We start from the raw sequence: 25770 nt of genomic DNA on the forward strand, positions 1-25770 counted from the left end.
GCCTAGTACTGAACCCTGTGGAACCACCCTAGAAACACCTCAATTTGATTCCCCATTGACAACTACTTCTTAAGATCTGTCAGCCAGTTATTAATCTATTTGATGTGTACTCAGTTTGCATTGTATAGTGCTAAATTTGAATCAGAATGTTGGGTGGTACTATTCCAAATTACTAACATAAGTCTAAGTGTATTATACCTATGCAGTTACCTTGAGCAAACAAACTTGTAGTCTCATCAAAGAAGGAAATCAGGTTTGACAAGACCTATTTTCCGTGAAACCATGTTGACTGGCACTTACTACATTCCAGCCTTTTAATTCTGTATCAGTTGAATTACGTATCGGCTTTACCATTATTTTGCCAAAGATTGATGTCTGGCTCGGTGGCCTATAGTTACCTGGCTCATCCCCCATGGCCCTTTTGAATAGTGACATAAGTTCAACATTCTTCAAGACTTCTGGAATTTCTTTGGTATTCCAAACGACTTGGTTGACTCTCAGCACCAGAAACATGTCAGGTAATGCTAGGAGGCAACACCAGAGGTGCCCACTTCTGGCCTCTGGGGTGAAAGAACAGATTAAAAGAGGAAAAGTGTTCATATACAGCAGAGCATGAAAGCATATATCTGAATCATCGACCTAGAAGTAGATCCTGGAACAGCCAACATGAGGCATCTCTGAGACTTCAATGCTTCTGTTTCAGTATAGAGACCTCTTGCTGACTGCTGCAGGGCACAAGATGGCAAGCGGTGCAATTGGCAGTCCACTTACGCCTATTGCAGGGTCACTGGAACAAACCAGCTTATACAGAAGAGGAAGATCAAGGGAAGGAGTGTTGTTTAGTGGATAGACAAGATTTGGGGCATTTCTATTATTGGATCTGCCAGTGGTCATTCTCTCTCTCTGACCTTGTGCACGTCACTGACCTCTCTGTTCTTCAGTTCATCCATCCTTAAAGTGGATGTCCTTACCTACAGAGCCTCTTGGGCCCCTGAGCCTGAAATGGGTATATGTAAAACAATGAAATGTCCTTGAATGAAAGGAACTGTGCTAATGCAAACAATTATATCAAGAACTCCTCTTTATTCAGATGTGCCAGAAATCTGGGCAAATACAGAGCTCGGTCATGTCTAGCTCAGGTTGAGACACAATGCTCGCCTGCCTTTGATGGCCACGAATCTGCTCGGGGACCAGGGCAGCAGTCACCGGAAGACAGCAAAAAAGATTGACTCAGTCTTGGGCATTTTGGGGAAATGGAGCAAAGGTCAGAGACTGACTAACTGGAGGTGTCCCGAATGCATTAAGGTAGTGATCAATGGCTCCATGTCTAGTTGGCAGCCGGTATCAAGCGGAGTGTCCCACAGGTCAGTCCTGGGGCCAGTTATGTTCAAAATCTTCATTAATGATCTGGAGGATAGCATGGATTGAACTCTCAGCAAGTTTGCAGATGACACTAAACTGGGAGGAGAGGTAGATACGCTGGAGGGTAGGGATAGGATACAGAGGGACCTAGACAAATTAGAGGATTGGGCCAAAATCTGATGAGGTTCGACAAGGACAAGTGCAGAATCCTGCACTTAGGACGGAAGAATCCCATGAACCGCTACAGACTAGGGACCTAACGGCTAGGCAGCAGTTCTGCAGAAAAGGACCTAGGGGGTACAGTGGACAAGAAGCTGGATATGAGTCAACAATGTGCCCTTGTTGCCAAGAAGGCTAATGGCATTTTGGGCTGTATAAATAGGAGCATTGCCAGCAGATCGAGGGACATGATCTTTCCCCTCTATTCGGCATTGGTGAGGCCTCATCTGGAGTACTGTGTCCAGTTTTGGGCCCCGCACTACAAGGAGGATGTGGAAAAATTGGAAAGAGTCCAGCGGAGGGCAACAAAAATGAGTGAGGCTGAGGGAACTGGGATTATTTAGTCTGCAGAAGAGAAGAATGAGGGGGGATTTGATAGCTGCTTTCAACTACCTGAAAGGGGGTTCCAAAGAGGATGGATCTAGACTGCTCTCAGGGTAGCAGATGACAGAACAAGGAGTAATGGTCTCAAGTTGCAGTGGGGGAGGTTTAGGTTGGATATTAGTAAAAACTTTTTCACTAGGAGGGTGGTGAAGCACTGGAATGGGTTCCCTAGGGAAGTGGTAGAATCTCCTTCCTTAAAGGTTTTTAAGGTCAGGCTTGGGGCTTGGTCCTGCTTTGAGCAGGGGGTTGGACTAGATGACCTCCTGAGGTCCCTTCCAACTCTGATATTCTATGATTTTAACCTCAGCAGATTGTGCTTGGTCACACACAGCTGCACAAACATTAGCATGCCCCCCAGTTTGTGGCTGAAAACTCATTACGTTGTGGCTAGGGGGCGGACTTATCTGAGCTGCTTTGCCTATGCCCGTCAGCAGGGAAGGCAGCACCATTGAACCTTAAACAGAAATCAAGTGATGTGGCAGATTCACAATCGGTGTTTCTCTAGATTTTCAGAGGGGAGGCACTGCGGTCTTGGTAACGAGTCTGGGGATCACTGTGACTCGGGGGGCAGTGGGCAGCACAGTGCTGAGTGGGAAGTGTCCAACCCACCTTCAAGCCAGCTTGAATGCTCTGTGTGTACCTGATAAACCCTGCCAGTGGATGATATATTTGATGTCTTCATGCTTGCAGCTTGGTGGCGGGACCAGCCCTGTCAGTCACTAGCAGCGTCCCGCCTCCCCAAGTTCCCACAGTGTTACTTGCCTCTCCAGTGGCTCCCCCACCCTTCCCTGCTGCCAGGCTTTTCAGCAGGAAACTCCAAACTTCAGATTTTGACCAACGTCTGGCTTAGTGTCTGTCTACTTCCCTGCCACATCCCCGCTGCACTCACCTTTTGGGGCGATTGTCCCCTCAGCTCTGTTTCCCCTCCTGGGGCACTGGCAGTAGCTGGTACCCTTGCAGATTTCTGGGAGGGAGCTCTAGACCAAGAAAAGCCAGAGGCCAAAGGATGGGTCTGTGTCTCCTGCTTCTCCCAACTTATTCTATGTCTTACTGGGGAGCTCAGCCGACTCTCTGGGCAGAGTGGAGTTTCCCTCACAGCCCAGTCTGGGCAGGATAACCTCAGCCGCCCCGTCTCTGCGCGGGGAGCGAAGCCAGAAGGACAGTGCACCAGGTGGAGAATTGTGCTGGAGTTCCTACATCCCACTCCAGCAGCCATGCATATGTCTGCAGTGCTTAGCTGCCTCCTTCCTCTGTGCTTCCCCCCGGGTCGTGGATGGAGGGTACTGAACACAGCACTAATTCTGCCAACGCCAGAGAGTGTGGTAAGGGGTCTTCAGGCCCAGCTCCCTCCCTTTCTATAACACCACCGTCCCCCATATTCCAGGCTGAGATCTGGGGAAACACAGGCCCATCTGTGTGGATCCTATGCTGTAGAGAGGGGTAGAGCTTTTGGGGAGCCCATCCCTGAGTCCCAGGCCAAAACCTTCCTGGAGAAAGCCAGAAGTGTTCCACGTGCAGGAAGGGAGACACTAAACCCCGCCTCTTTGAGGGCAGGGAGGTCACTAGTCACGTGAAATATTTTTGGAGAAATATCTGTGCCCAGCCTTTCTCCCCAACTCTGAAGCAGGATCCTAGGGGCTGACTCCCAAAGGGAAAATATATCACCACCGGTTCCCCTGCTCACCGACAGAGAGTGCTACATGGCAGGTCCATGCAGAAAAGACCAGGCTATAGACATGTGCTGGTTTCTTTGGGTATATGCATGTGTACACATAAAAGGAAATTCTTCCTCCTCATGGGAGGGAGGCCAGCTATTTGGATCAGCTGTATATCCCGCTCCTTGTGCTCCTTTTGAACAGTGGTTCTCAACTAGGGGTCTGGGGCCCCCTGCGGGGACAGCGAGCAAGTTTCAGGGGGTCCACCAAGCAGGGCCAGCATTAGACTTGCTGGGGCTCATGGCAGAAAGCTGAAGCCCCACCGCATGGGGCTGAAGCCCAGGGCCCTGAGCCCTGCCACCTGGGGCTGAAGCCGAAGCCTGAGCAATGTCGATTTGTGGGGGCCCCGGAGGCATGAGGTCCCAGGCAGTTTCCTTGCTTGCTACCCCCTAATGCCAGCCCTGGCTTTTATATACAGAAAACCAGTTGTTGTGAGATAGGTGGGTCTTGGAGTTTTTCTACCATGTGCGGGGGGGCTCAGAAAGAAAAAGGTTGAGAACTCCTGCTTTAGAGGACTTAATAAGGGAATGTGGGTTCCTGCCACAGCTAAATAACGGGAAGTATTGGGCTGTCATCTCCAGCTGCCGCTGCTGGTCACCACACCCTAATGTCCAGGTTATGGTTCCTGGCAGCTGCTGCAGGTTCTGTTTTATGTGGGTTCTTACAGCACATTGATCACTGTAGCTTGACATGCCTCACTACTGCTACCTCACCTCCTCCTCTCTAGAGCTGGCCATGGAACGAGAAGGGGGACAGCAGCCCAGGTCTGGAAGAACAAGCAGGCACTCACCACTTTTCTTTCTAGCCCCCTGGCCTCCATGTTGTGAGGCTGGAAGGTTCTTCAGTGTGCAGCCGTTCAGCTTCAGCTTGAGTGTCGCTAGCAAAGGGAACGATGGCTCTTGTCCCTGCTGGTCAAGGACACTCAGTGTTTCTCCCTGGGGGAGATTTTTACCTGAAAAAGGGTCCACCTCACCATACAGGCCCTTCACAGGCACCCTGGTGCAGGCAAGCATGACCTCAGCCCTAGTCCCCCAGGGCCTGGAAGCTTGCAGGTGGTCTCAGACCAACCGCCCGCCCCCCCCCGCCCCAAATATAAGTATGAAGTGTTATCTGAGAGCGTAAGTGCTTCCGCCTGCTCTGGCAAGCAATGCCAACGTGTGTGAGTGGCACTGCAAGTGGGGGCCCTCTCAACCTACCAGTACAGAAGGGTAGAAATCAGTATGACAAGGGCAACTGGGGCTTTGGGCAGATCAGTTTCCAGCTCTTACTCAAACGGTGGGAAACTTTTTGCAAAGCTGAGGCTGTTCAGAGTCATGGGAAAAGTTGACGTACTCTCCTGGCTGCTGACAGGTGCTATAGCAAGCAACCCGGGTCACATGGCAAGTTGAAGCAGTCCCTGAAGTACAACAGGAGAAAATACCATGCTGCAAAGGGGAGAAAGAACATGTGTAGGATGCTGGGGCGAGGTCCACAGCTGCCCTCCGTTACCTCAGAGCTGTCTGCGTGACCCTGAACCAGCCCTTTCTGGAGTTAGACCCTGGATTATGGGAGCAAACGGGACACTGCAGGGGGGGCACTCTGTGAAATTACAAGAAATCCCAGGAACAGCTTTGTCCCAGTCCCAATCTCAAGCAACCCACGGAAATGCAAGAATGTGAATGAAAACCATCCACCATCTACTTCAAATTGGGGCAATAAAACGAATTTCCACTCCTCTGTTTCTAGCCTCAGAGAGTTTGGAACAAACAGAGCATAGTTCTGTCTGAAGCATGTGAGCGAGTTCCTATGGGAGGTTTATCTTTGCATTCCCGTGTTACCATCCCTCAGATAATTGTTCCACTCTGCCACTGGGTAGCAAATTCCCACCCCCGCCCCCTGAACTTTGATAAACACTATTTGATCCGACAAGTGCTCCCAGGGTCTTTCAGAATCATGGTAGTATTAATACTGATTTTGAGGAAGAAAGAAATGTACTTTATTTTCCTAGACAATTTTTTCTGATCATGGCGCTATGCAAAGAGAGAGCTGAAAAACAGCGATAGTTTCTGGAGTATCAAGGGTTACATTCTTGTTCTGATTGTGACAGTCAACACACCTGATGGGGTTTTCATGAATAAACTGAGAAGAATGTGATCCGCCCTACCCCAGAGAGAAATAACTATTCCTGATCTAGGCAGAGGAAGTTTCTTAACTCTGTGCATTGCCCCTGAAGAGGGAGGGGAAAACCAAGACTGAAATGCCAGAAGTTAGAATAAGCAGGGTGGAACCTGCCCCCTGAAGCATCCAGTCATTCTGCGTCAACTTGAGGGGCTGGTGATTGACCTCTTGGCAAATGGAAACAGCAAAGTGTCCTGTGGCCTCTCCATGTGTCAGGACCTGGGACGGGAGGTGGTGAATAACCTCTTGCAAAGCTGGGCAAAGTATCTGTTCTGTGCCTTTTCCCCTGGTCCCCAGGATTGTTCAAATGATCAAAAGCAGAGAACAGCAGTGATGCTGTTGAAGAGGTTATAGCTCTCTGGTCTGTGGACCTTCGGCTGTTTCTAGCTCATTGTTTGCTGTTACCAAAACCAGTCCTCCATCCAGGAGGAGACGGATTCAAAGTGGGTACTTGGATGAAGTGATTTAAAATGCTTACGGACCCTCAAAGAAGTTGACAAGTAGAATTTATTCAGCTGGCTGTGCAAAGTCCATAGTTTAACTAGCATGTAACTCAAATGAAGCTTAGCCATGAGTTCCTCCAGGAGGGCTTTAGTGTGGGTATAGGACTGCCAAGCCCAAAAGTCGGGTCTCAGGAGTATAATGTTCAAGAAAAGGAAGTTTTGTATGAATCCTGACATTAAATATTCCATGAGGGTAACAACCCACAGGACCATAAAGCACAACCATGGAACCTCATACCGCTCCTTATGGCATTACCCAGATTGAACCCCTGCAGGAGTTGTCTTGATTTATTAGAGTAGACCTCCTGACAGCTACTGTCTCCAATCAGAGGAGTTTTTGAAGTTGAGAGCTGTCTTTGATGAGACTCAGTATTGATGAGACTCAGTATTCTAATTCGGACACGTAGTTTTGAACTTTCAAGGCATTGATTCCCAGAGTAAGGTCAGACATTTTTCTTCCTTCTGTTAAGCATCAAAATACAGTCCTTAGGAATAGTAACAGTCTTTGGGTAGAGAAGTCTTGTCTTTAGGTGACATTAAGCAAGTCCTTTAGGTGGTCATCAAAACATGCATTCACCATAATGCTATATATGGGTCATCCAGTTTTTATCCGATGCCTTTTTTGGAGGGCTGGGGGTGGGGAGCAGAAATCTTCTCCACACCTTAATGCCCAGGGGAATATGAAGGATATGTAATATACCTGCTTTGGGATGTTCATATTTAAAGGATGATCCTGCTTTCAAGCGTGGAGGCACACTGCTGTGAAAATCCCAGTGTAAGGGATCTGTGGACCTTAGCACAAGGAAGAATAGGACAATTCATCTGTATTGACCTGAAAACTTCCATTCTGTGAGTAATAAGGTCCACAGATCAGGCCCACCCTGGGACAAATGGATCAACCAAAGTAGAAACTGACATATAAAGATTCAGGTTTGTCTCATAGGGGGAATTCTCCATGCTCTGCAATAAGATAAATTGTTGTGCTTTTTCCTGAAGGTATGTTTAACACAGTCTGCAGTTCAAGACAGTAGAATTGAATTCTCCTGGCCTTGGAAGCTCTCTCAACTGGAGGGAATGTCAGAGGGCAGGGCATTCCCCTGCTGCCAGTGACTGACAGGTCTGGTTCTGCTCTAGGCTGCATGCAGGTTGAAGTACCTATTGTAACAGATCTGCAGACTTCTTTACTTGAATAAAAGAAATTTTCAGGTGAGCACAAGCTAGTGTTCTTCTCAGTCATAATGGAATATCTTCTTCAGTGTCCATCGTAAACACTGATCAGAACCGCTCCTAGGAGCAGGTAGGCCCAATGGTCTGAATAAAGGCCTTAGATCCAAATGGCTCCTTGGTTCTTTGGTAATTCTGGCTGAACCATTGACGCAGTGTGTGACCTTGATAATCCAAAAAGAAAAGGAGTACTTGTGGCACCTTAGAGACTAACCAATTTATTTTAGCATGAGCTTTCGTGAGCTACAGCTCACTTCATCAGATACATACCGTGGAAACACAGTGGGGTGGGAGGAGGTATTGTTTCATATTCTCTGTGTATATATAAAGTCTGCTGCAGTTTCCACGGTATGTATCTGATGAAGTGAGCTGTAGCTCACGAAAGCTCATGCTAAAATAAATTGGTTAGTCTCTAAGGTGCCACAAGTACTCCTTTTCTTTTTGCGAATACAGACTAACACGGCTGTTACTCTGAAACTTGATAATCCAGTTGATCTTGTGCCTTTTTTAACCCAGCTGGAAAATTTGGTGAAGGAACCTCCCTAATCAAAGCAGTAGTTGCTTTTGAGCTGATTGTTTCCCAGGGAAAGAAATCGCATGGTACAATAACTTTTATTTTGGACGGCATCAGTGGATGATCTCCACACCCTTGGCAGAGTTGAGTAGCAGAGAGAGATGAAGAGATCTGGGCCAGAGAGAAAAAGAGATGATGGTTTTTATTGTATTCCTTAGATTTGTTTAAAGCACCTCTGGAAACGTCTAGATATTTGCATATTTGTATAAAAATAGTTTGAACTTTTAAGGAATTGGACAGTTGATGAGGCAGAGCATTCCAGGCACTCGGAGCTGCAGTGGGAAAGGCTCTTGTCTGATTAGAGGTATATCATGTGACGGGGCAGAGATGAGGGTGGTGATAGATGAATGGGGAGAGGAGAAAAAAGAATCAGGCAAGATGCAGGATTAGCTGGGGGAAGGCCAGTGAGGCCTTGAAAACCAGCAGAATTCTATTCTGTTTAGGGGCTTTATACGGCCCCGGACACCCTAGTGTCTGAGCGCCTCAAATCATTAATGGATTTTATCTTCACAGCCCCTCTGGGAGGTCAGGGACAGTTATCCCTGTTTTGAAGACAGGAAGCTGAGGCACAGGGTGGTGTAAGTGACTTGCTTAATGTCACCCAGGAAGTCTGTGGCTGAACCGGGAATTGAACCCAGGTCTCCTATGTCCCATTCCAGCGCCCGGATCTAAATCTTTTTTGCTTTGCCTGTTAAATGAGATCTAAGACTGGTGGCATTGTTTTGAGCATGAGGGTCTGGAATCCCATTTCTGTGTGTATCAGGAGGGTGAGCAGCAGCATCCTGCGAGATATGAAGAGCTGGAGCTCGGGGAGGCCAAAGGCAGAGAAGAGGAAGGCAGAGCTGGGGACTTCTTTCCAAATCCTAATTTGTATGACTCTTGAAGAATAACGTCAAACAAGGGCCATGAAACCCTCCTGTGCATAGCTACCTCTAGCAGAGGGCACACCTACCCATGGACTCCTGGGGAACGGATTGTGGGCAGGGTAGCTAGACCCAAGAAGAACCTTATCTGAACCCTTTGATACACATTGTTATTGGTTTCTCTTGGTCCTAATCCAAGGATAGCATCTCCTGCTGGTTCTGGGGGGAGAAGCAGCCTGCACAGACGCAGACTTCCTCTTGGGCACTGACCAGTTGACCCAGTTCTCTCACACTCCCTAGGAACTAGAGGTGTTTCCAAACTAAGCAGTGCAAAGGAATTCCATCTGGAGTCTGTCATGCTTTAGTTTGCTGAGGCAGCTCTCAAAGTGGAGGGGCTCTGATAAGGTGAGAGGATTACCTGCTTCACAGTCCTTGACCAAGGCTCATCTCATGCCACCCACAGTGGATTCTGTCACATGAGCAAAAGCGGATGTATTCATAATGCGGAGCAGTCAGTGAGAGATCTCAGAGCCCTCTCAGTTAATCTGGCTTTCGCTTAACTGTGACCAGAGCCCTGTAATCTCATTGGGTTTGTTTTACCACTTTACCTGAGGATTTAGAATGATATCCATTAAGAGATGGGAAAAGATTTTGGATCATCTAGTCCTTCCCGCAGGGACCAGTGCAGGACTCTTCCTTACTCTGATGACATCTAGTGTTTTGTCAAGGCTAGTGTTAAATGCTTCCAAAGGTGAACTGCAGAGCAACAGACATGCCGATTTCCTTACCTCTGGTGTGTGTGTGTGGGGGCTGGAACCTAATCAGTTAAGTAAGTCTAATTTGGGCTCTTTGATGACACTAAGAAAAGGAGTACTTGTGGCACCTTAGAGACTAACCAATTTATTTGAGCATAAGCTTTCGTGAGCTACAGCTCACTTCATCGGATGCATACATCCGATGAAGTGAGCTGTAGCTCACGAAAGCTTATGCACAAATAAATTGGTTAGTCTCTAAGGTGCCACAAGTACTCCTTTTCTTTTTGCGAATACAGACTAACACGGCTGTTACTCTGAAACCTTTGATGACACTGTGTATTTTCCTCTTTTGCCCACTCTGGGTCTGAGATTGTTGGTAATTCAGTCTCCTTGGGAAACAGCTCTTGTCTTTAACTGTTGGTTTTACCTTCCTCTGCCCATTACTGACCTTTACTTTTAAAACCTGACCTCACCGTATCTCCATCCCACTCAGTCTGGTGATTAAGGCACAGTCTATCTTAAAATCATGGCAGGGGTCTACTTACAACATGGCTATCCCCTGACTCAGCTAAAAATGGTCACAAACTGTACTGTAGATTGGAGCTTAACGTGTCCCCGTAACGGATTAAAGCCTTGGGCAGTCCAGCATCTCAACTCAAGTACAGGGACACAGCTAAGGTCCGGCCGTACTGTAGCTTTAACCATTTACTATCCGCTCCTGTGACTCAGTAATTAGTTGTAGCACAGATTGTGTATCGCGGTGCTACAACATTCCTTGCTAGACAAAAGAGGCAGCAGCCAAGGTCACAGCAGTAGAGGGTCTAGCGCTATCTGGGAGGTCTTGTGCAAAGAAAACCTGCCGTGACCCTAACACCCCAGTGATGAGCGAGACAAAGGAGAGGACGGGTGATATGTTTTATTGGACCAACCGACCAACTTCGCTTGGTGAGAGAGAGAGCCTCACCCATTGTCTCTGGGACCAGCACAACCACAGCACCTCTGTATTACTCCAGTGGTTGACACATTAGCTCTCCAACTACTGGTCCTATAAAAGGATGTAGAACAAGGCTTATGGAAATACTCCCATATCTGACTGCCCTGGATCTTCTGCACAGTGATGTGGCTTGTGAGTCTGCGGGTCCCAGCATACAAAGCTTCACCTTAAATCACCCTTCACTTGAGAAGAATCAGATACACTCCACAGCCCATTTTAAAATCCAGCCACAGTACCTGGATCTAAGTGACTGTGGCAGTGAATTCCACAGGTTAACATCACACTGCATAGGGCAGAGTTCCATTCTTAATGTTGATGATCTTACCAGATCGTATTGATATTTACTTTTAAGCATTTTTCTATTTTTATCCATTTAAATTTTCACTGTTGCACAAAATTATGGGTTTTAAGCGATTTGTGGGAAGTTTATGGAGAGGTCAGACCATAATTATTTCATGACAGCAGAGATTGAGATTCAAAAAGTTAAAGCTTTATAACTGTTAAAACTCAAATTGTCCAACATCACATGTCAAAATATACAAATTAAATTGCCTTAAACCAAACCCCAGCAGGTTCTCAAGCAGCATTTTCCTTACTTTGCCTCTCTGTAAATTCCAGTGATTATCGCTGGAAATATTTATTGACAGCTTGTGTGTGTTCAGTGAAATCAACATTTACCAGTAAAAATCTAAGCCTTCCAATTTCCTGTCATTCCTTTTGTTTCATTTTCAACGTCCTGTCCTTTTAATATTAAGGTGTCTCCGTGTTCTCTTACTAGTAGACGGTGGTGAGAAGAAAGAGGGACTGGCCAATTTGATGATGTCCTTGCAAAAGCTGATTACCTCAATCAAGCCCCCATCTTTCCCTTCTTCTTTCTAACCCAAGTAACACTCCTCTTTGCATTCTCTGATTACATTTAAACCCCCCCCCCCCGTGACCCCTAATCACCTTCGATTTCTTTCTCTGCAGCTCTTCAGTCTCCACTCTCTCTCTCTCTTGAGGTCAGGCCATCAAAACTCAATTCTCTTTCAGTCCAGCGCACCTACTGGTATGCAGGGGACCACCCGGTCTGTTAGGGGTGAGTTCTGTTTCTGGGTTCCCCTGAAGCAGACATAAGAGCTGTGTGTGCAATGCAAGGCATGTTTCTGTTACAAGGGGAAGTACTTGCCCCTGTGCTCTTCAGGACTGTGGGGGGGATTTTCAAAGGCACATGGCAGCTAGGCACGTAACTCCCACTATAAGTCAAAGAGAGTTAGGCACCTGACTATCATTTGTGCCTCTGAAAATATTTGGCTGTCTCCTCTCTCTGCCTTGATTACACCTACCAGAAATCCCTCTGGATCCCCCTGCCCCAGTGACCCTTGTAGCTGCAGGTGAGTGTGTGGAGACCTCTGTCTAAAAGCTCTTTTTTTTACAGTTCGCCAGTTCCTTCAGCGTGGCATCAGCCCCAGTTTGTACAATGAAGATGGCCTCACTGCATTGCACCAGGTAAGCAGCCTTCCGAGGTCCCCACTGGCAAGAACCCTTTTCAGCTACCGAGCCTTCCCCGCAATCTGTGCTTCTGCCGCAGTTCACTTTTCAGTGTCCAGTCCCTGCACTTCTCCTGTTCAGTACTTGTCTTGCATCCCCCAGTCTCAGGGCTTCTAACTTACCTTCACTTCCTCCAGCCACATTGGCTTGGGAGGCTGTGACAACCATGTAGCCTCTCCCCCCTCCCTGAAGGCAGTGCCTAGCCAGTCCTGTGCTAGTAACTGAGGCAGAAATCTGTCCTGACTCCCCTTCTTTCTCTGTCTCCACCTTCTAGCTAAATGCGTCCCTTTGCCAGCTCACTCTTCTCACCTGAGTCCAGGACACTGCTCCCCAATCCCTTACTGTGTGGAGTAGCTGCACCAACCATCAGACACCAGCTTTGCAGGAGGGAAGGGCCGAGAAGCAGGGTCAGTATTTTTCTTAGTCACGACGACTTTAAACTGAGTTGAAGCTACAGGTTCTAGACTCTGGAGGCACCACCTGGTGGTTCCAGTGGGATCATTCCAATTTTCTTATCCCCCAATACCCCAACCCCTTCGATCCTTGAAATAAGAGATGCGGGTACCACAGGCGACATAATCTCTCACTGCAGCTAATAACTGCTTCCGATGGCCTAGATCTGGGCTCTCGATACTTTGAAGAAAAGGCAGACCTTGGACCAGAGTTTTCTCGTGACTTGGGCTGGGAACACTGGCGAGGGAGGGGCCGAGTGTCAACTGGAAGCTACAAGGTGGTGCTTTTAGCAATCACAGACATGAGTGCAGCTTGAAAATAAGGTAGATTTTTCTCCCCCAGTGAACATATAGAAATTAGTGCCTGAATTTATCACTCACAATGGTTCTTGCACTTCAGAGTATTTACAGTCTCTCAGTGATGATAATAAAATGTCTTGCTCTTCTCCAGCACCTTCCAGTGCTTCTCAAAGTGATCTCTCTCTCTCTCTCTCATCTTCATGACCCCCCTGTGATCCAGGGAAGTTCTAGTGTTCGGAGTGTGAGTTCTCTGAGCCAGGAACAGTCTGTATTTCATTTCCTTTATAGCCCCAAGCACACGACTGGTGCTTTTATCTGTATCTGTCTGCCAAAATAAATGCATTTTACAACTTTGGCACTGGGGTGAAGTAACTTTATTCACTGCATATTAGTTATAGAGTTAGGAATAGAACCCAGGAGTCCTGACTCTTAGTTCTGTGCTTTAGCCACAAGCTGGTCCTTCCCCAGCAAACTTTGTTCTAAAGGTTACAGATGATCTGGTGAATAGCTGTTTTGGACCCATTACAAACTAACATGGAATGAACCACAGCTGCTAAAACTCATAATTGCTAACCATCCGTATGGCATAACGACCACAAATCATAATCATTGAAACCTCCGACAGCCACCAAAAATCTTCACGATTCCAGTCCAGTCACTGATGGCTCACCTAGCAGCCTTGAATCATCCCCCATATTATGATGTCGGTAACTACAGAGCTAAGTAAATAACCAAGCAGTAAAATGCAACGGGGCATTCCCACCTAGAGTGAGCTAATTGAACAATAACTGTTACAGCAGCAGGCCCGTCCTAGAGGCTGATGACTGACTCAGAGCAGTTAATGGCCTGAGACACAGCGGAGTCTCCTTGCTTCTCTTATGGGAATTCTCTCCATTACTTCTCTATTCAGATGTCTGCTCCTAGGAAGCAGACTCTGGCCCCCTCTCATCATCTGTCTTCTCTCTCCTTTCACCGTCCTTGCCCGTTGCTGTCTTGTGCACTTTTTCATTAAGCTCAGGTTTAGTGAAACTTTCACAGACTCGCCTAGTCGAGGCTTACCCGGAGACGAGTGGCAGCATTTCAGTGAGCCGGAGCTAGCTGCAGCCACCTTCACTTTTAATAAGTAGAAGGGGCTGGTGGAGGCTCTGCTTTGAAATGCTCCATCTTGAGCTGAGGAAAAGACCCAGGCATCACTGTGGAGGGTACAATAAAAACCTTTCCTCAATGTGCAACAGCAGTCAAAAAAAACAAACAAGACATTAGGATGTGTAAGGAAAGGGATGGCGAGTAATGCTGAGAATATGCTGACGCTGTTCTATAAATCACTGGTAGGACACACTCACCGGCCCTCACTATGTTCAGTGGAGGTCTCTATCCCAAGAAGGACATAGCAGAAATAGACAGGAGGTTCAGATACAGATGACCAAAATAAAGACCTGGAAAGAGTTCTGTATGAAGAGAGACTGAAAAGACAGGAAAGGGGTGAATAAGAGAAGGTAAAACAGAGGTATACAAAATACCACATGCTGTAGAGTAAGGCAGTAGGACAAACAGAAGTGCTTCCTCTCATTACAAGAACAAGGGGACAGTTAATCAAAATGTAAAGTGACAAATTTAAAACTGGTGCTCTTTTTACTCAGTATGTACTACCACTAGTCAGCATTGCGGCAAAGGGTTTGCATTAGGGTCGGACAGTTAAATGGGCAGTGAGAACATCTATAATTAGATTAGATAGAATGAAAAAAATTACAGGGCTATAAACTCCCCTTCCTCAGGGCATGAGCCAAACACTAGCTGAAGGGGGGTAAGGAAGAAACTTCCCTGATGGGCAGGTTATTGTGTAATTGTCCACTGAAAATTTCCACTGCAAATTTTCATCCCTTCCTCTGCAGCAGCCGGTGTTGGCCACTGTCACAGACAGGGTGCTGGACTCAGTGAATCACTTGTCTCATTTGACATGGCAGTTCCTAGGTGTGGATAGTCTGATGTGTGTGGTGTGGCATGAGTTTGTTTGCTTTGATTGGCTGCTAAAAGGAACATGGATAAATCCTTAAAAAGAAAAGGAGGACTTGTGCCTCCTTAGAGACTAACAAATTTATTTGAGCATAAGCTTTCATGAGCTACAGCTCACTTCATCGGATGCATTCAGTGGAAAATACAGCGGGGAGATAAATCCTTGTGAAAGCTGCATGATGCTCCTCTGCAGCAGAGAGAGGCTGAGTGACCAGTATTTACAAACACTGAGCCAGCAATGTCTGTGCTGAGACAAGCATGTGTATTGACATACCCAAATGAAAACAGCAGACACTTGGATTAAGGAAAGCACACGCCCTGAAGGAATTAGAGGATTGTAAATGGCCCAGCAATCTAGTAGCAATGTAATTAAATACCCCCAGGCCCCAGCAACCATCTCTTGGCAGGGTTGCCACTTCTTAACATTTGTTTAGACAGACTTCTGGCACCTTAGAGACTAACCAATTTATTTGAGCATGAACCAGTCGGAGAACACTTCAATCTCTCTGGTCACGCAATCACAGACATGAAGGTCGCTATCTTAAAACAAAAAAACTTCAAATCCAGACTCCAGCGAGAAACTGCTGAATTGGAATTCATTTGCAAATTGGATACTATTAATTTAGGCTTAAATAGAGACTGGGAGTGGCTAAGTCATTATGCAAGGTAGCCTATTTCCTCTTGTTTTTTCCTACCCCCCTCCCCCCAGATGTTCTGGTTTAACTTGGATTTAAACTTGGAGAGTGGTCAGTTTGGATGAGCTATTACCAGCAGGAGAGTGAGTTTGTGTGTGTATGGGGGTGGGTTTTTGGAGGGGGGTGAGGGAGTGAGAGAACCTGGATTTGTGCAGGAAATGGCCTAACTTGATTATCATGCACATTGTGTAAAGAGTTGTCACTTTGGATGGGCTATCACCAGCAGGAGAGTGAATTTGTGTGGGGGGGTGGAGGGTGAGAAAACCTGGATTTGTGCTGGAAATGGCCTAACCTGAAGATTACTTTAGATAAGCTATTACCAGCAGGACAGTGGGGTGGGAGGAGGTATTGTTTCATATTCTCTGTGTATATATAAAGTCTGCTGCAGTTTCCACGGTATGCATCTGATGAAGTGAGCTGTAGCTCACGAAAGCTCATGCTCAAATAAATTGGTTAGTCTCTAAGGTGCCACAAGTACTCCTTTTCTTTTTGCGAATATAGACTAACACGGCTGTTACTCTGAAACCTGTCATTTAGACAGACTTGTGTATCCTGATGTTCTGACACCCTCCAGCCAGTGTTGTTGCATCATGACTCTTGATAGACTGACATCAGGACCTGTTAATGGCTCTGCAAGCAAGATACAAGATCATCCAATCCACCTTGCTGACTCTAGGCTAGAGGCAACCCGATGAGGGCAGAGTGAAGCAGTGCTCTTTCCAGTCCCAGCCATGAAGGGTGGTGATGGGTTGGAGGGGGTTCAGAGAAGAGCCATGTAAATGATTCAAGGATTAGAAAAACCTGCCTTATGGCAATGGAAAGAAAGAGCTCAGTCTATTTATCTTAACAGAGAGAAGGTGAAGGGGTGACTTGATCGCAGTCTATAAGTACCTACATGGGGAACAGGTATTTTATAATGAGCTCTTCGGTCTAGCAGAGGAAGGTCTAACACGATCCAGTGGCTGGAAGTTGAAGCTAGACACAATCAGATGGGAAATAAGGTGTCAATTTTTAATAACGAGAGTAATTCACTATTGGAAGAGGCTACCAAGGGTTGTGTTGGATTCTCCATCACTGACCGTTTTAAAATCCAGATTGGCGGTTTTCCTGAGAGATCTGCTCTAGGAATGACTTGGGGGCAGGTCTTCAGCCTGTGTTACACAGGGGGTCAGACTAGATGATCACAGTGGTCCCTTCTGGCCTTGGACTCTCAGAATGAATGTCGTAGAGTCGAACACCCACATTACACCGCTGTATACACCAGCTAGTTAGTTGCTAATCTCCATGAAATGTCTGCTGCCTCAGGTGTGAAAGCGATAACAGCAAACGAGTTTATTTCACACTAGCTGTTTCTCCCACAGGCTTTTCCTTTGCTTTTTGCCGTCTCCCCATCCTTGTAGGATACAAGGTGACAGGGGCTTTGCAGTGTAAACACATGGTGAGTAATAGCCAGTCGCAGTAGTTGTCTACACTACCACTTATGTCTCTCCAGGGTGTGAAAAAACACCCTCCTGAGCGATGTAAGTTACAGTGGAGTCGCATCTTACATGGGGGTTAGGTTCTAAAGTCAGCGTGTAAGGCAAAAATTGTGTATAGTCAAAATTACCCTTGAAAATCCCTTAAATCATCCATAAAGTACAGTATACTGTACGTGGTTTTGTGTATACAGCCCTGTACAGTAATATGTATAACTGTATAATGTATACAGTAATGTACAGTATATAATAAAGAGAACATATGCAAAATATAATTTTACAGCATTGTATCTTTCATTACAGGGGGGTAATTACAGGGGGTCGTCAGGGCTTGATGTCGATCCAGGAGACGGCGGAGAGCTTGGGTGACGGAGAGAGAGTCGGAGATGAAGTGATTGGCTCTGATTCAGCTCAAGAAGTTGATTGCATAGGCTCGTCTGCTGCTGGTTGTTTTTCCTTGAAAACCATGGTGATCGGCAACTGTCGTTGTTGTCTCTTGAGCGGCTCAAACATTTCTTGGTGCGGTCTCAAATCATCCTTAATACTCCATGTGATTTTGCGGCTTCGTTCCATAGAGGGATCGTATTCAGAAATTAAATCATTCAAGTGTTTCGCTGCTTGGAACACTTCAGCAAATTTATGAAGATTCCAACTTGCTGGCTCTTCCTGGTCGTCGTCGTCATCTTCTTCGTCTTCTATAGACGATTTTATCAGTTCCTCTGACTCTTCGTTAGTCAATGTTTCTCTATGGCTCTCGATTAATTCTTCAGTTTCTTCCTCAAGGATGTTGATGAAACCACCACCACCCACTTACCTGGCCACCTGAACAATGCGTTTCACTTTTTTGTCAATGGTCGGGAAACCCTTAAAATCATTCACACATTCTTTCCATAGGTTTCGCTAACATGCATTGACTGTTTCAGCCTTGATTGCATCCATTGCCTGTTTAATATAAGTGATGCAATCGGCAATGTTGAAGGACTTCCAACACTCCATCACATTGAGATTGGGATCAGCATCCATAGCGCTACGTATCCATGAGAACGTAAGCCTCGTGTACAGGGCCTTGAAACAGCGAATCAGGCCTTGGTTGAGAGGTTGGAGGATGGAGGTGGTATTGGGGGGGGAGAAAGACAACTTCCACATTGTTATGCACAAACCTGAGTGCCGCAGGGTGGCCAGGAGCATTGTCTACGATCAGCAGCACTTTAAAGTCAAGTCCTTTTCCCTTCGAGGTACCGTTTGACCTCCGGAATGAAACACTTGTGGAACCAATCCAGAAATAATGCTGCCCTCACCCAAGACTTTTTATTTGATTGCCAGAACACAGGCAGGAGATTTTTGTTCTTGCCTTTTAGGGCACGGGGATTTCCAGCCCTGTAGAGCAAGCGCAGCTTTATTAAATGCCCAGCCGCATTGCCACAAAACAACACAGTCACATGGTCTTTAGCTGCTTTGAAGCCAGGGGCTTGTCTTTCCAATTTCAAAATGTAAGTGCAGTTCGGCATTTTTTTTCCAAAAGAGCCCAGGATCGTCAGCATTAAAAACTTGTTCGGGAAGATAGCCCTTTTTTTCTGTGATTTTCCTTAATTGTTCGGGGTAGGCTTTTGCTGCCTCTTCATTGGCAGATGCAGCTTCACCAGTAGTCTGCACGTTTTTGAGGTTGAAGCGGTTCCTAAAACTGTTAAGCCAACCTTGGCTGGCTTTGAATTCCTTCTCGTCAGAAGGATCTCCCTCTTCGGCGGGAGGTTTGAACAGCGCGTAGAGGCTAAGAGCCTTTTCTCGCAATGTGTTGCCATCGATAGGCACACATTTACGGTTCATGCCTTCCAGCCATAAGTTTAATGCCTTTTCAATCTTCACTAAAGTTTTATCATGCACCTGGCTCGTCACCTTAGCAGTTGTTGGAGCACTTGATGCCGTGGCTTGACAAATTTCTCTCTCTCAAATCTTGATGGCATGGATGCTAGATTCGTTGTGGCCATATTTACGCGCCATGTTGGAGACCGACATACCATCTCTCAATAAGTCCAACACAGCCAGTTTTTCCTCCAGCGTTGGAACAGATCGCTGTTCCTTTGGCTGAGCACTAGATGAAGTAGTTGGCTTGAGTTTAGGGGCCATGTTGTATGAAAAATACGAATCTTTAGACACGAGAATCACACTCACCACGGCGAGATGCTCACGCTATGAGAGGCACGCAGGAACTGAGACCGACTGAGGGAACAGCAGATTCACGTCTCCCATCTCACGCTCACTCCGGGGCATACGCTCATTGAGTGGAATGGTGGGCGGAATCGTGTACAGGTATCTTGTTGTTTTTCTTTTTTTTGCCAAGCGCGCGTAGTTGAATTCGTGTACGTTAAATGTACGTGTGATGCGACTCACCTGCTCACCGAGAGACGCGCCGGTGTGAACCGCGCTGTCAGCGGGAGAGCTTCTCCCCGTCGTAGCTGCAGCCGCATGTGGAGGTGGTCTTACTGTGCCGACGGGAGAGCTCTCTTCCATCGCAGAGAGCGGCTACATGAGCACTCGTACTGCTGTGCCGCTCTAGGCTCGCTAGTGTAGATATGGCCTTCGGTCTGGCTGAGGTCTCATTTCTTTCTGTCTCAAACTTTGGTGTCTGACTGGGGCTTTAGTATTTTAGCCGATGTGACGAGTTCAGCAGTGGAGCCTGCCCGTTCCGTGTGGTGAGTCACGTTGTGCCGGCCGGTGCCTGGGCGCCTCGCCTGGTGTGGAGCACTGGGCTGTGTGCAGAGACCGCAGTTAACACCACAAGTACACAGCAACGGAGCTCCGCCCCCTTTATCTGGATGGTGGGTTTGGGCTCCTGCTAATTCCAGTCGAGATTCTGTGGTGGCTGGTGCTTTGGTTTTCAGATCACTCCCTGCTCATCTGCTTGATGGTCTTCAGTACCCACGGTTCTTAAGCCCTTTGAATTTGGCCTCCTAGGGTTTAAAAAGACCAAACTTTCCATTTCAAGTGGCTCCAACCCCCTGACTTGGCGTAAAGGAGCTTTTGCCACTGACTTCAGTGGGAAGAGGATCAAGCCCACAGTGATCCTAGCTCTTCCAGGTTCCCTCCAGGGCCCTCTTTTCCGCTGTGCTCCCTGTCCCCTGCCTCTTTCCTTTCTCTTGACACCTCACTCTCTGTGATCTGGAGAATGTCCTGATGCCAAGCCACTGATGTGTTTCTCTTCACCAATCCCCAGCATGCACTGAACTCTTGGGAGAACGTAATGCCTTCTCCCTCTCTCCACCCTCCTGCAGGCCAGGACTTCCTGTCTGCCGATGCTAGGAGCTCCAAGCGGTGACAAGGCGGGAGCTCTTCACATGGGCTGCAGATGGTACTGAAGAGGGGTTAGGTGCATTATTGGCCTCCGCTCCCTTAGGAGCCTGTCAGTCCATCATCAGGCAGGAATTTGCAGTATGAATCCACCGATCAGTTCTAAGAACCTCTCAAAGCAATGTCCCCTTCACACCCATCTAACAGGTCTGGCTTGCTTCCACCTCCTTTCCCAAGAGCCCTTCTGGTGGGTATTTGCAGTGATCAGGATCCCCCCAGCAGCTAAGCGGTCAGTGGGGACAGAGAGCTGGTGGGTAGAAGTTCCCTGCCCCTGCTCTGGACCAATGTCTGGGACCAACACAGCTACAACAACACTGTGTACTGACCCTTCCTGTCATGCAGGTTCCTTTCCCTTAGTAACAGGCGGGCCGGCATCCTCTCCTGCTGTTGCCATGTCTTGGTTTGCTGGGAGTAAGCAAGTCCCATCCTGGTCAGACAGGGTCAGCATCTTAAAGAGCTGCTTATAAATCTGAACCAAGACCCCTTCAAAAGGAAACTGCATTCTCCAGGTTGCTGGTTCATGAACGTCAGAGACAGAGACCTATTGGGCCCCCGCGTCCACCAGGCTTAGGAACAAACACAGATGGTTCCCAGCGGAGGGTTAAAAAATCAGCACTTGGCTAGTGCCCCAGAGTCATTTCTACCTGTCTGCTCTCTAGTGCTCTGCAGGAAATGCTGTGGCCTTCGCTCCAGAGATCTCAAAGCCATTTACAGACATCCATGAATTTATCCTCACAAGTTCTTTGTGAGTCTGGTCAGTAGAGTTTGCCCATCGCACACAGGAGGAAGGGACTTGGCCGTAGTTACCCAGCAAGTCTGTAGCCGAGCTGAGCCTAAAGCCAGGAGTCCTGGCTGCCTGTCCTGTGCTCTAACCAAGAGAGTTGGGCTTTCAGTCCTGGTCCTAGTGGCTGAGATCCACCTCACAAAGCCATTCCCATGAAGTATCCAAGGACTAGCTGAGCCATGGAGCCCCAAGTCTCACCCCCTCCAGAGGGGCTCCCTCCGGGGCAGGTTTAAGGGTAATTGGTGGAGGCCTGCAGTGAGGGGGCAGCAGCTTGCTCTGTCTTGGCTGAACCTTTCATGCAAAAACAGGGCCTGTTCCTCTAGGCCTGTCAGTCCCCAGCTGCAGTAACCGCCGTGTTCTGCTCCCTCTCGTGTTACAGTGCTGCATCGACGACTTCGGGGACGTGGTCCTGCTGCTGCTGGAGGCCGGCGCTGATGTCAACGCCTGCGACAGTGAGCTCTGGACGCCACTGCACGCCGCTGCGACCTGCGGACACCTGCACCTGGTGGAGCTGCTGATTAAACAGTACGCAGGTTCCTGTGCGTTCCACGCGGGGGGCCGGGGCGGGGGCGTGACGGCGGGTGAAGGGAATGAGCAGCCTTCTCTCCCCGTAGCGGAAAGGGGCTGCAAACAGACCAGCCTGAGGTGAGGAAGGAGCGGGAGAGTTAGGGCTCATGAAGAAACCTACAACAGAGCGATGTACTCCCAGAAGGAGACTGTTCTAGCGGCTACTCTGGAGTTCAGAGGGTCCTGGGACTTGATTGGGGCAGTAACCCTGCAGCCTTGGGCAGGAAAGGTGCCTTGGAGTGACGGCACCCGGAACTGCTTAGAATCCTCCTTGGCCCTGGGATTGCCACCCCCCGACCTAGCTTTGAGTCAAGGGAAGTGAACCTGGCACCGGGTAGTCTGACAGAATTAGCCCAGCCTGGGATGATTCCTGCACCCGGAGAGGCTGTGACTGTTTCTATCCCAGTCTCTACCCCTGTGACCTGAAGGAGAGCTCTGTGCAGCTTGAAAGCTTCTCTCTCCCCAGGAGAAGTTGGTCCAATCAAAGATATTACCTCCCGCACCTCGACCAACACGGCTACAACCCACAGCAGTTCCACTCACCCTCCACCCCCAGTCCTGACTCTGGAGCACCCCCTGCTGTCCAGTCCTCATACTTTCTTATGCAGTCGCTGAGCTCTGTCAGGGATGATTTGCTGAATGCCACCTAGAGGTCCTATACCTAGCCCAGGCATCTCTCTTTCCTGTGACCCAAGCCAGGTTTGAACGCCCAGGTTTTCAGAGGAGGCAGGCCGGAGTATTAACCCTCGGGGGCTCGCCTCCCCTGGAACAATTGCATCTTTTGCAGCTTGCTTATTTCCCCTCCCCTCAGATTGAAGTCACGTTGTCAGACTCCGTTGTAGTTGTTTGGAACCCTGCTTGTAGGGCTGTAAATGTTTAATGGGGGTGTATTGTTGACCAAGTAACCCAATCTGCCTCCGTCTGGGCTGCTGCAGGAATCTCCTGTTAGTGAGGCCTTGGCCCGGCTGCAGCTGGACGAGACAGTTTGCGTCAGTAAATCCTCTGCTGCTGCTCTTGCTGTACAGCATGACCGAGTTATGAAAGGCCTTTCCCCATCACTCCCTGCCCAGGAGGGCTGGGGTTTGAATGCCAGCTGAGGACAAGCATGGACCTGCCTGCTGATCCCCCAGCCCCTCGAGGCTGCCTGAAGTCCTCATGGCACCCTGGTCGCTTGGCAGCACCTCAGCTGAGTCTGTGTTTTAAAGCTGGAAGTAGGGTTAGGAGGAGAATGGGGGGTGCATCAATCTGGGGCCGCCTGGGGAAGGCAAAGCGTAGCCAGGAGGAGTAAGCCTGGGTAGGAACAATGCGGGAGGCAAATGGGGACAGGCAGGCTCCTGAAAGAACAGGGGTAATATGGGCTTCTTCAGCATCTCATCAGACACCAGATCTGTAACTCCCACTGGCTGGATTTCTGTGGCCCCCTCCCACCCCCCACCCCAGCCTCTTTGAAAACATCCTGGAGAGAGGACTCTTTTCTTCTGCCACCTCCTCATCCTTCTGCCAGGGACATCAGTGTGGAAACAGGAGAACAGAGCTGCTCCTTCCCCAGTGGAGTCCAGCCGTCCCTGCCGATGCCCATCACATGGGGTGGTGCCGGAGCGGAGTGCAGTGCCCCAGAGGGGGACTGCAGGGCTCTGCTGAAGAAGCAGCAGCCAGACCCTTGAGGAGCAAGGATCCTGTTTCATGCAGCCGTCCCTGGCTGATAGTGGAGGCGGGACAAGAAACCCAATCTACAAGACAGGCAGAATCATGCCCATGGAGAATGTTTTCCAGAAGCCGTTGGTGGCTCGTTAATAAAAACAGCTCCTTGTATCTGTTACGCTAGCTGCCCAGCGGCACGCGGGTACTGTGCATGGCATTACCATGGACACAGCAGAGAGGTAGCCACCTGCCTTGTTCCCTCACTGTTTATTTCTTCTTCTTCCCCTGCCCAGTGGTGCCAATCTCCTGGCCGTGAACACAGACGGGAACATGCCATACGACCTCTGCGAGGACGATGTGACGCTGGACTACATTGAAACGGCCATGGCAGATCAGGGTGAGTCTCCCCAATCCTGGGCTGGTGTCTCATTCCCTTTCCCTGTTGTCACATTGATGTTTCATGGTTATTCACACACTGCTGGGTGTGGTCGTCGTGTCGTTTCCCCCCCCCCCCCCCCCTGTCCGTCCCCCGCACCGGCTGTCCTATTCTGTTCGGGCATTGCAAGCCCCCTCCATGGTGCAGCAAGCCACTGTCAGGGCTGGGCGGGTTGGCGCCTTGGCAGCAGTGTCCAACCCAGAATGCCCCATTTACCTTCCAGTAAGATCTGTGTTGGGTTCTCTCGTTGCGCAGCTTCTGTTTCTAGTGCTCTCCTGACACAGAGAGACATCCTAGAATGAAGGAGCATCACTTCTTAAGATCCAGATTTTGACTCCTCCCCTGCTTGATGGCTCCAGGCTGGGCTGGGAAAGGGCTGTAGGGAACCCTCTTAGCAGTCTCCTTCCTCTTAACCACGGAGATTTCCTGGTGGGTGATGAGCCTCTTGCATAGAGACCACTGATTTCTTGCTCCTTTTGTTATTTATACAGTGCCATGGGTGTGCATGGCACTTGGCGACAGACAGAAGTGATCATCCCCATGAAGAGCCACCAGTCTACGTTCAATAAACCCCGCTTAGACACAGGGAGAATTGCTAGCTGGCAAGGGGAGTGGGAGTAATGGGAAGCTCGCATACTTTGAGGCGAGGAGAGTTACCTGCACCAAACACATCCATTTGTTTATGTACAAAACCCATCAAGTTGATGCAGGAGTGCGGGGCAAGGGCGGAGCTGGTGGAAGAAATGGGTTCTGAGGAGGGGTTTGAAGGAGCAGCATTCGGGTTGTCTGGCATACAGGACCAGGAAGGACGTCCCACGGAGCGAGGGCGACATGGGCAATGGCTAAGGGTGAAAGAAAGTCAAACTAGGTAAGCAGGCTAGTGGAGGGAGACAAGGGAGCAGGGGAATGTGGGCCTGAGCCCTGAAGGGGAGGAGGGAGGAGCTGGCCCCTGATGTGGAAGGTAGATGTTGAAGGGCCTGGGGGAAAACTGGGAATGGGGGGAGATTGATGGTGGGGATCCAGTTGTTGGAGACACAGGTACAGATGGGAGACTAAGCAGAGGGGAGCGACCCAGGGGAAAGGGTGGATTTTGTAAGCAATGAGATGGAAGCAAAGCCATGGGAGTGGAGTAGGTCACTCAGGTATGGTGCAGAGTAGATGACCAAGGACAGATGGCTGCTTTTGGGCAAGGGATGTGTGCGCGTCTTCCTGGGTAGACGAGTGCAGATTGTAAGAAACCAGCATTGTCCTTGGCCTGGAGTCCAATAAGCAAACACCTCCCAGCCTTGCTGCTGGGGTACAGGCCAGCCCCCAGTCCCATCTGCCATGGCTACCCTCCTGGCACTTACTCTCTGTGTAGGAATAACTCAGGAGGCGATTGAGGAGGCCCGAGCCGCCACGGAGCACAGCATGGTGGAAGATATCCGAAAGCTGCTTCAGGCAGGTGCCGATCTGAACACTCCACTTGACCACAGTGCCACTCTGGTAAGTTCCCCGGTCATAGTGCCGAGAGCTAGGGAGAGCTCTGCCCGAGAAGTGAGGCGCAGGAGACCATGGCTGCTGGGGAACACGGAGTGGGGGACTGGTCTTAGGGAGGCAGCACAAGCCCCACCTCTTGGGGGACAAAGCACTGGTGAACATACTCAATCCGGCCGTGGCTGGGGAGAAACTAGAACTGACCCATTGCTCTGGAGCTCCTCTGCATGCGGGACGCCTCGTAGGCCACCAGCAGCAGGGCCGGAACCACTAGCTTTTCCTTCCAAGGACTTTGCCTGTTCAGAC

At 48.8% G+C, this 25770-nt stretch overlaps 1 protein-coding gene across 2 annotated transcripts in view; it reads left to right on the forward strand.

Moving 5' to 3' along the window:
* PPP1R16A (protein phosphatase 1 regulatory subunit 16A) overlaps window positions 1-25770 on the forward strand; it is a 77714-nt gene that overhangs the window by 42924 nt on the left and 9020 nt on the right. For both annotated transcript variants that reach the window (XM_077809686.1, XM_077809685.1), the window contains 4 exons: window positions 12168-12238; window positions 21724-21869; window positions 23846-23949; window positions 25349-25473. In XM_077809686.1, coding sequence (XP_077665812.1) covers window positions 12168-12238; window positions 21724-21869; window positions 23846-23949; window positions 25349-25473 — 446 coding nt within the window. The remainder of the gene's footprint in view (window positions 1-12167; window positions 12239-21723; window positions 21870-23845; window positions 23950-25348; window positions 25474-25770) is intronic.

The sequence above is a fragment of the Eretmochelys imbricata genome, chromosome 2 (assembly GCF_965152235.1).
Source record: "Eretmochelys imbricata isolate rEreImb1 chromosome 2, rEreImb1.hap1, whole genome shotgun sequence".
NCBI lineage: Eukaryota > Metazoa > Chordata > Testudines > Cheloniidae > Eretmochelys > Eretmochelys imbricata.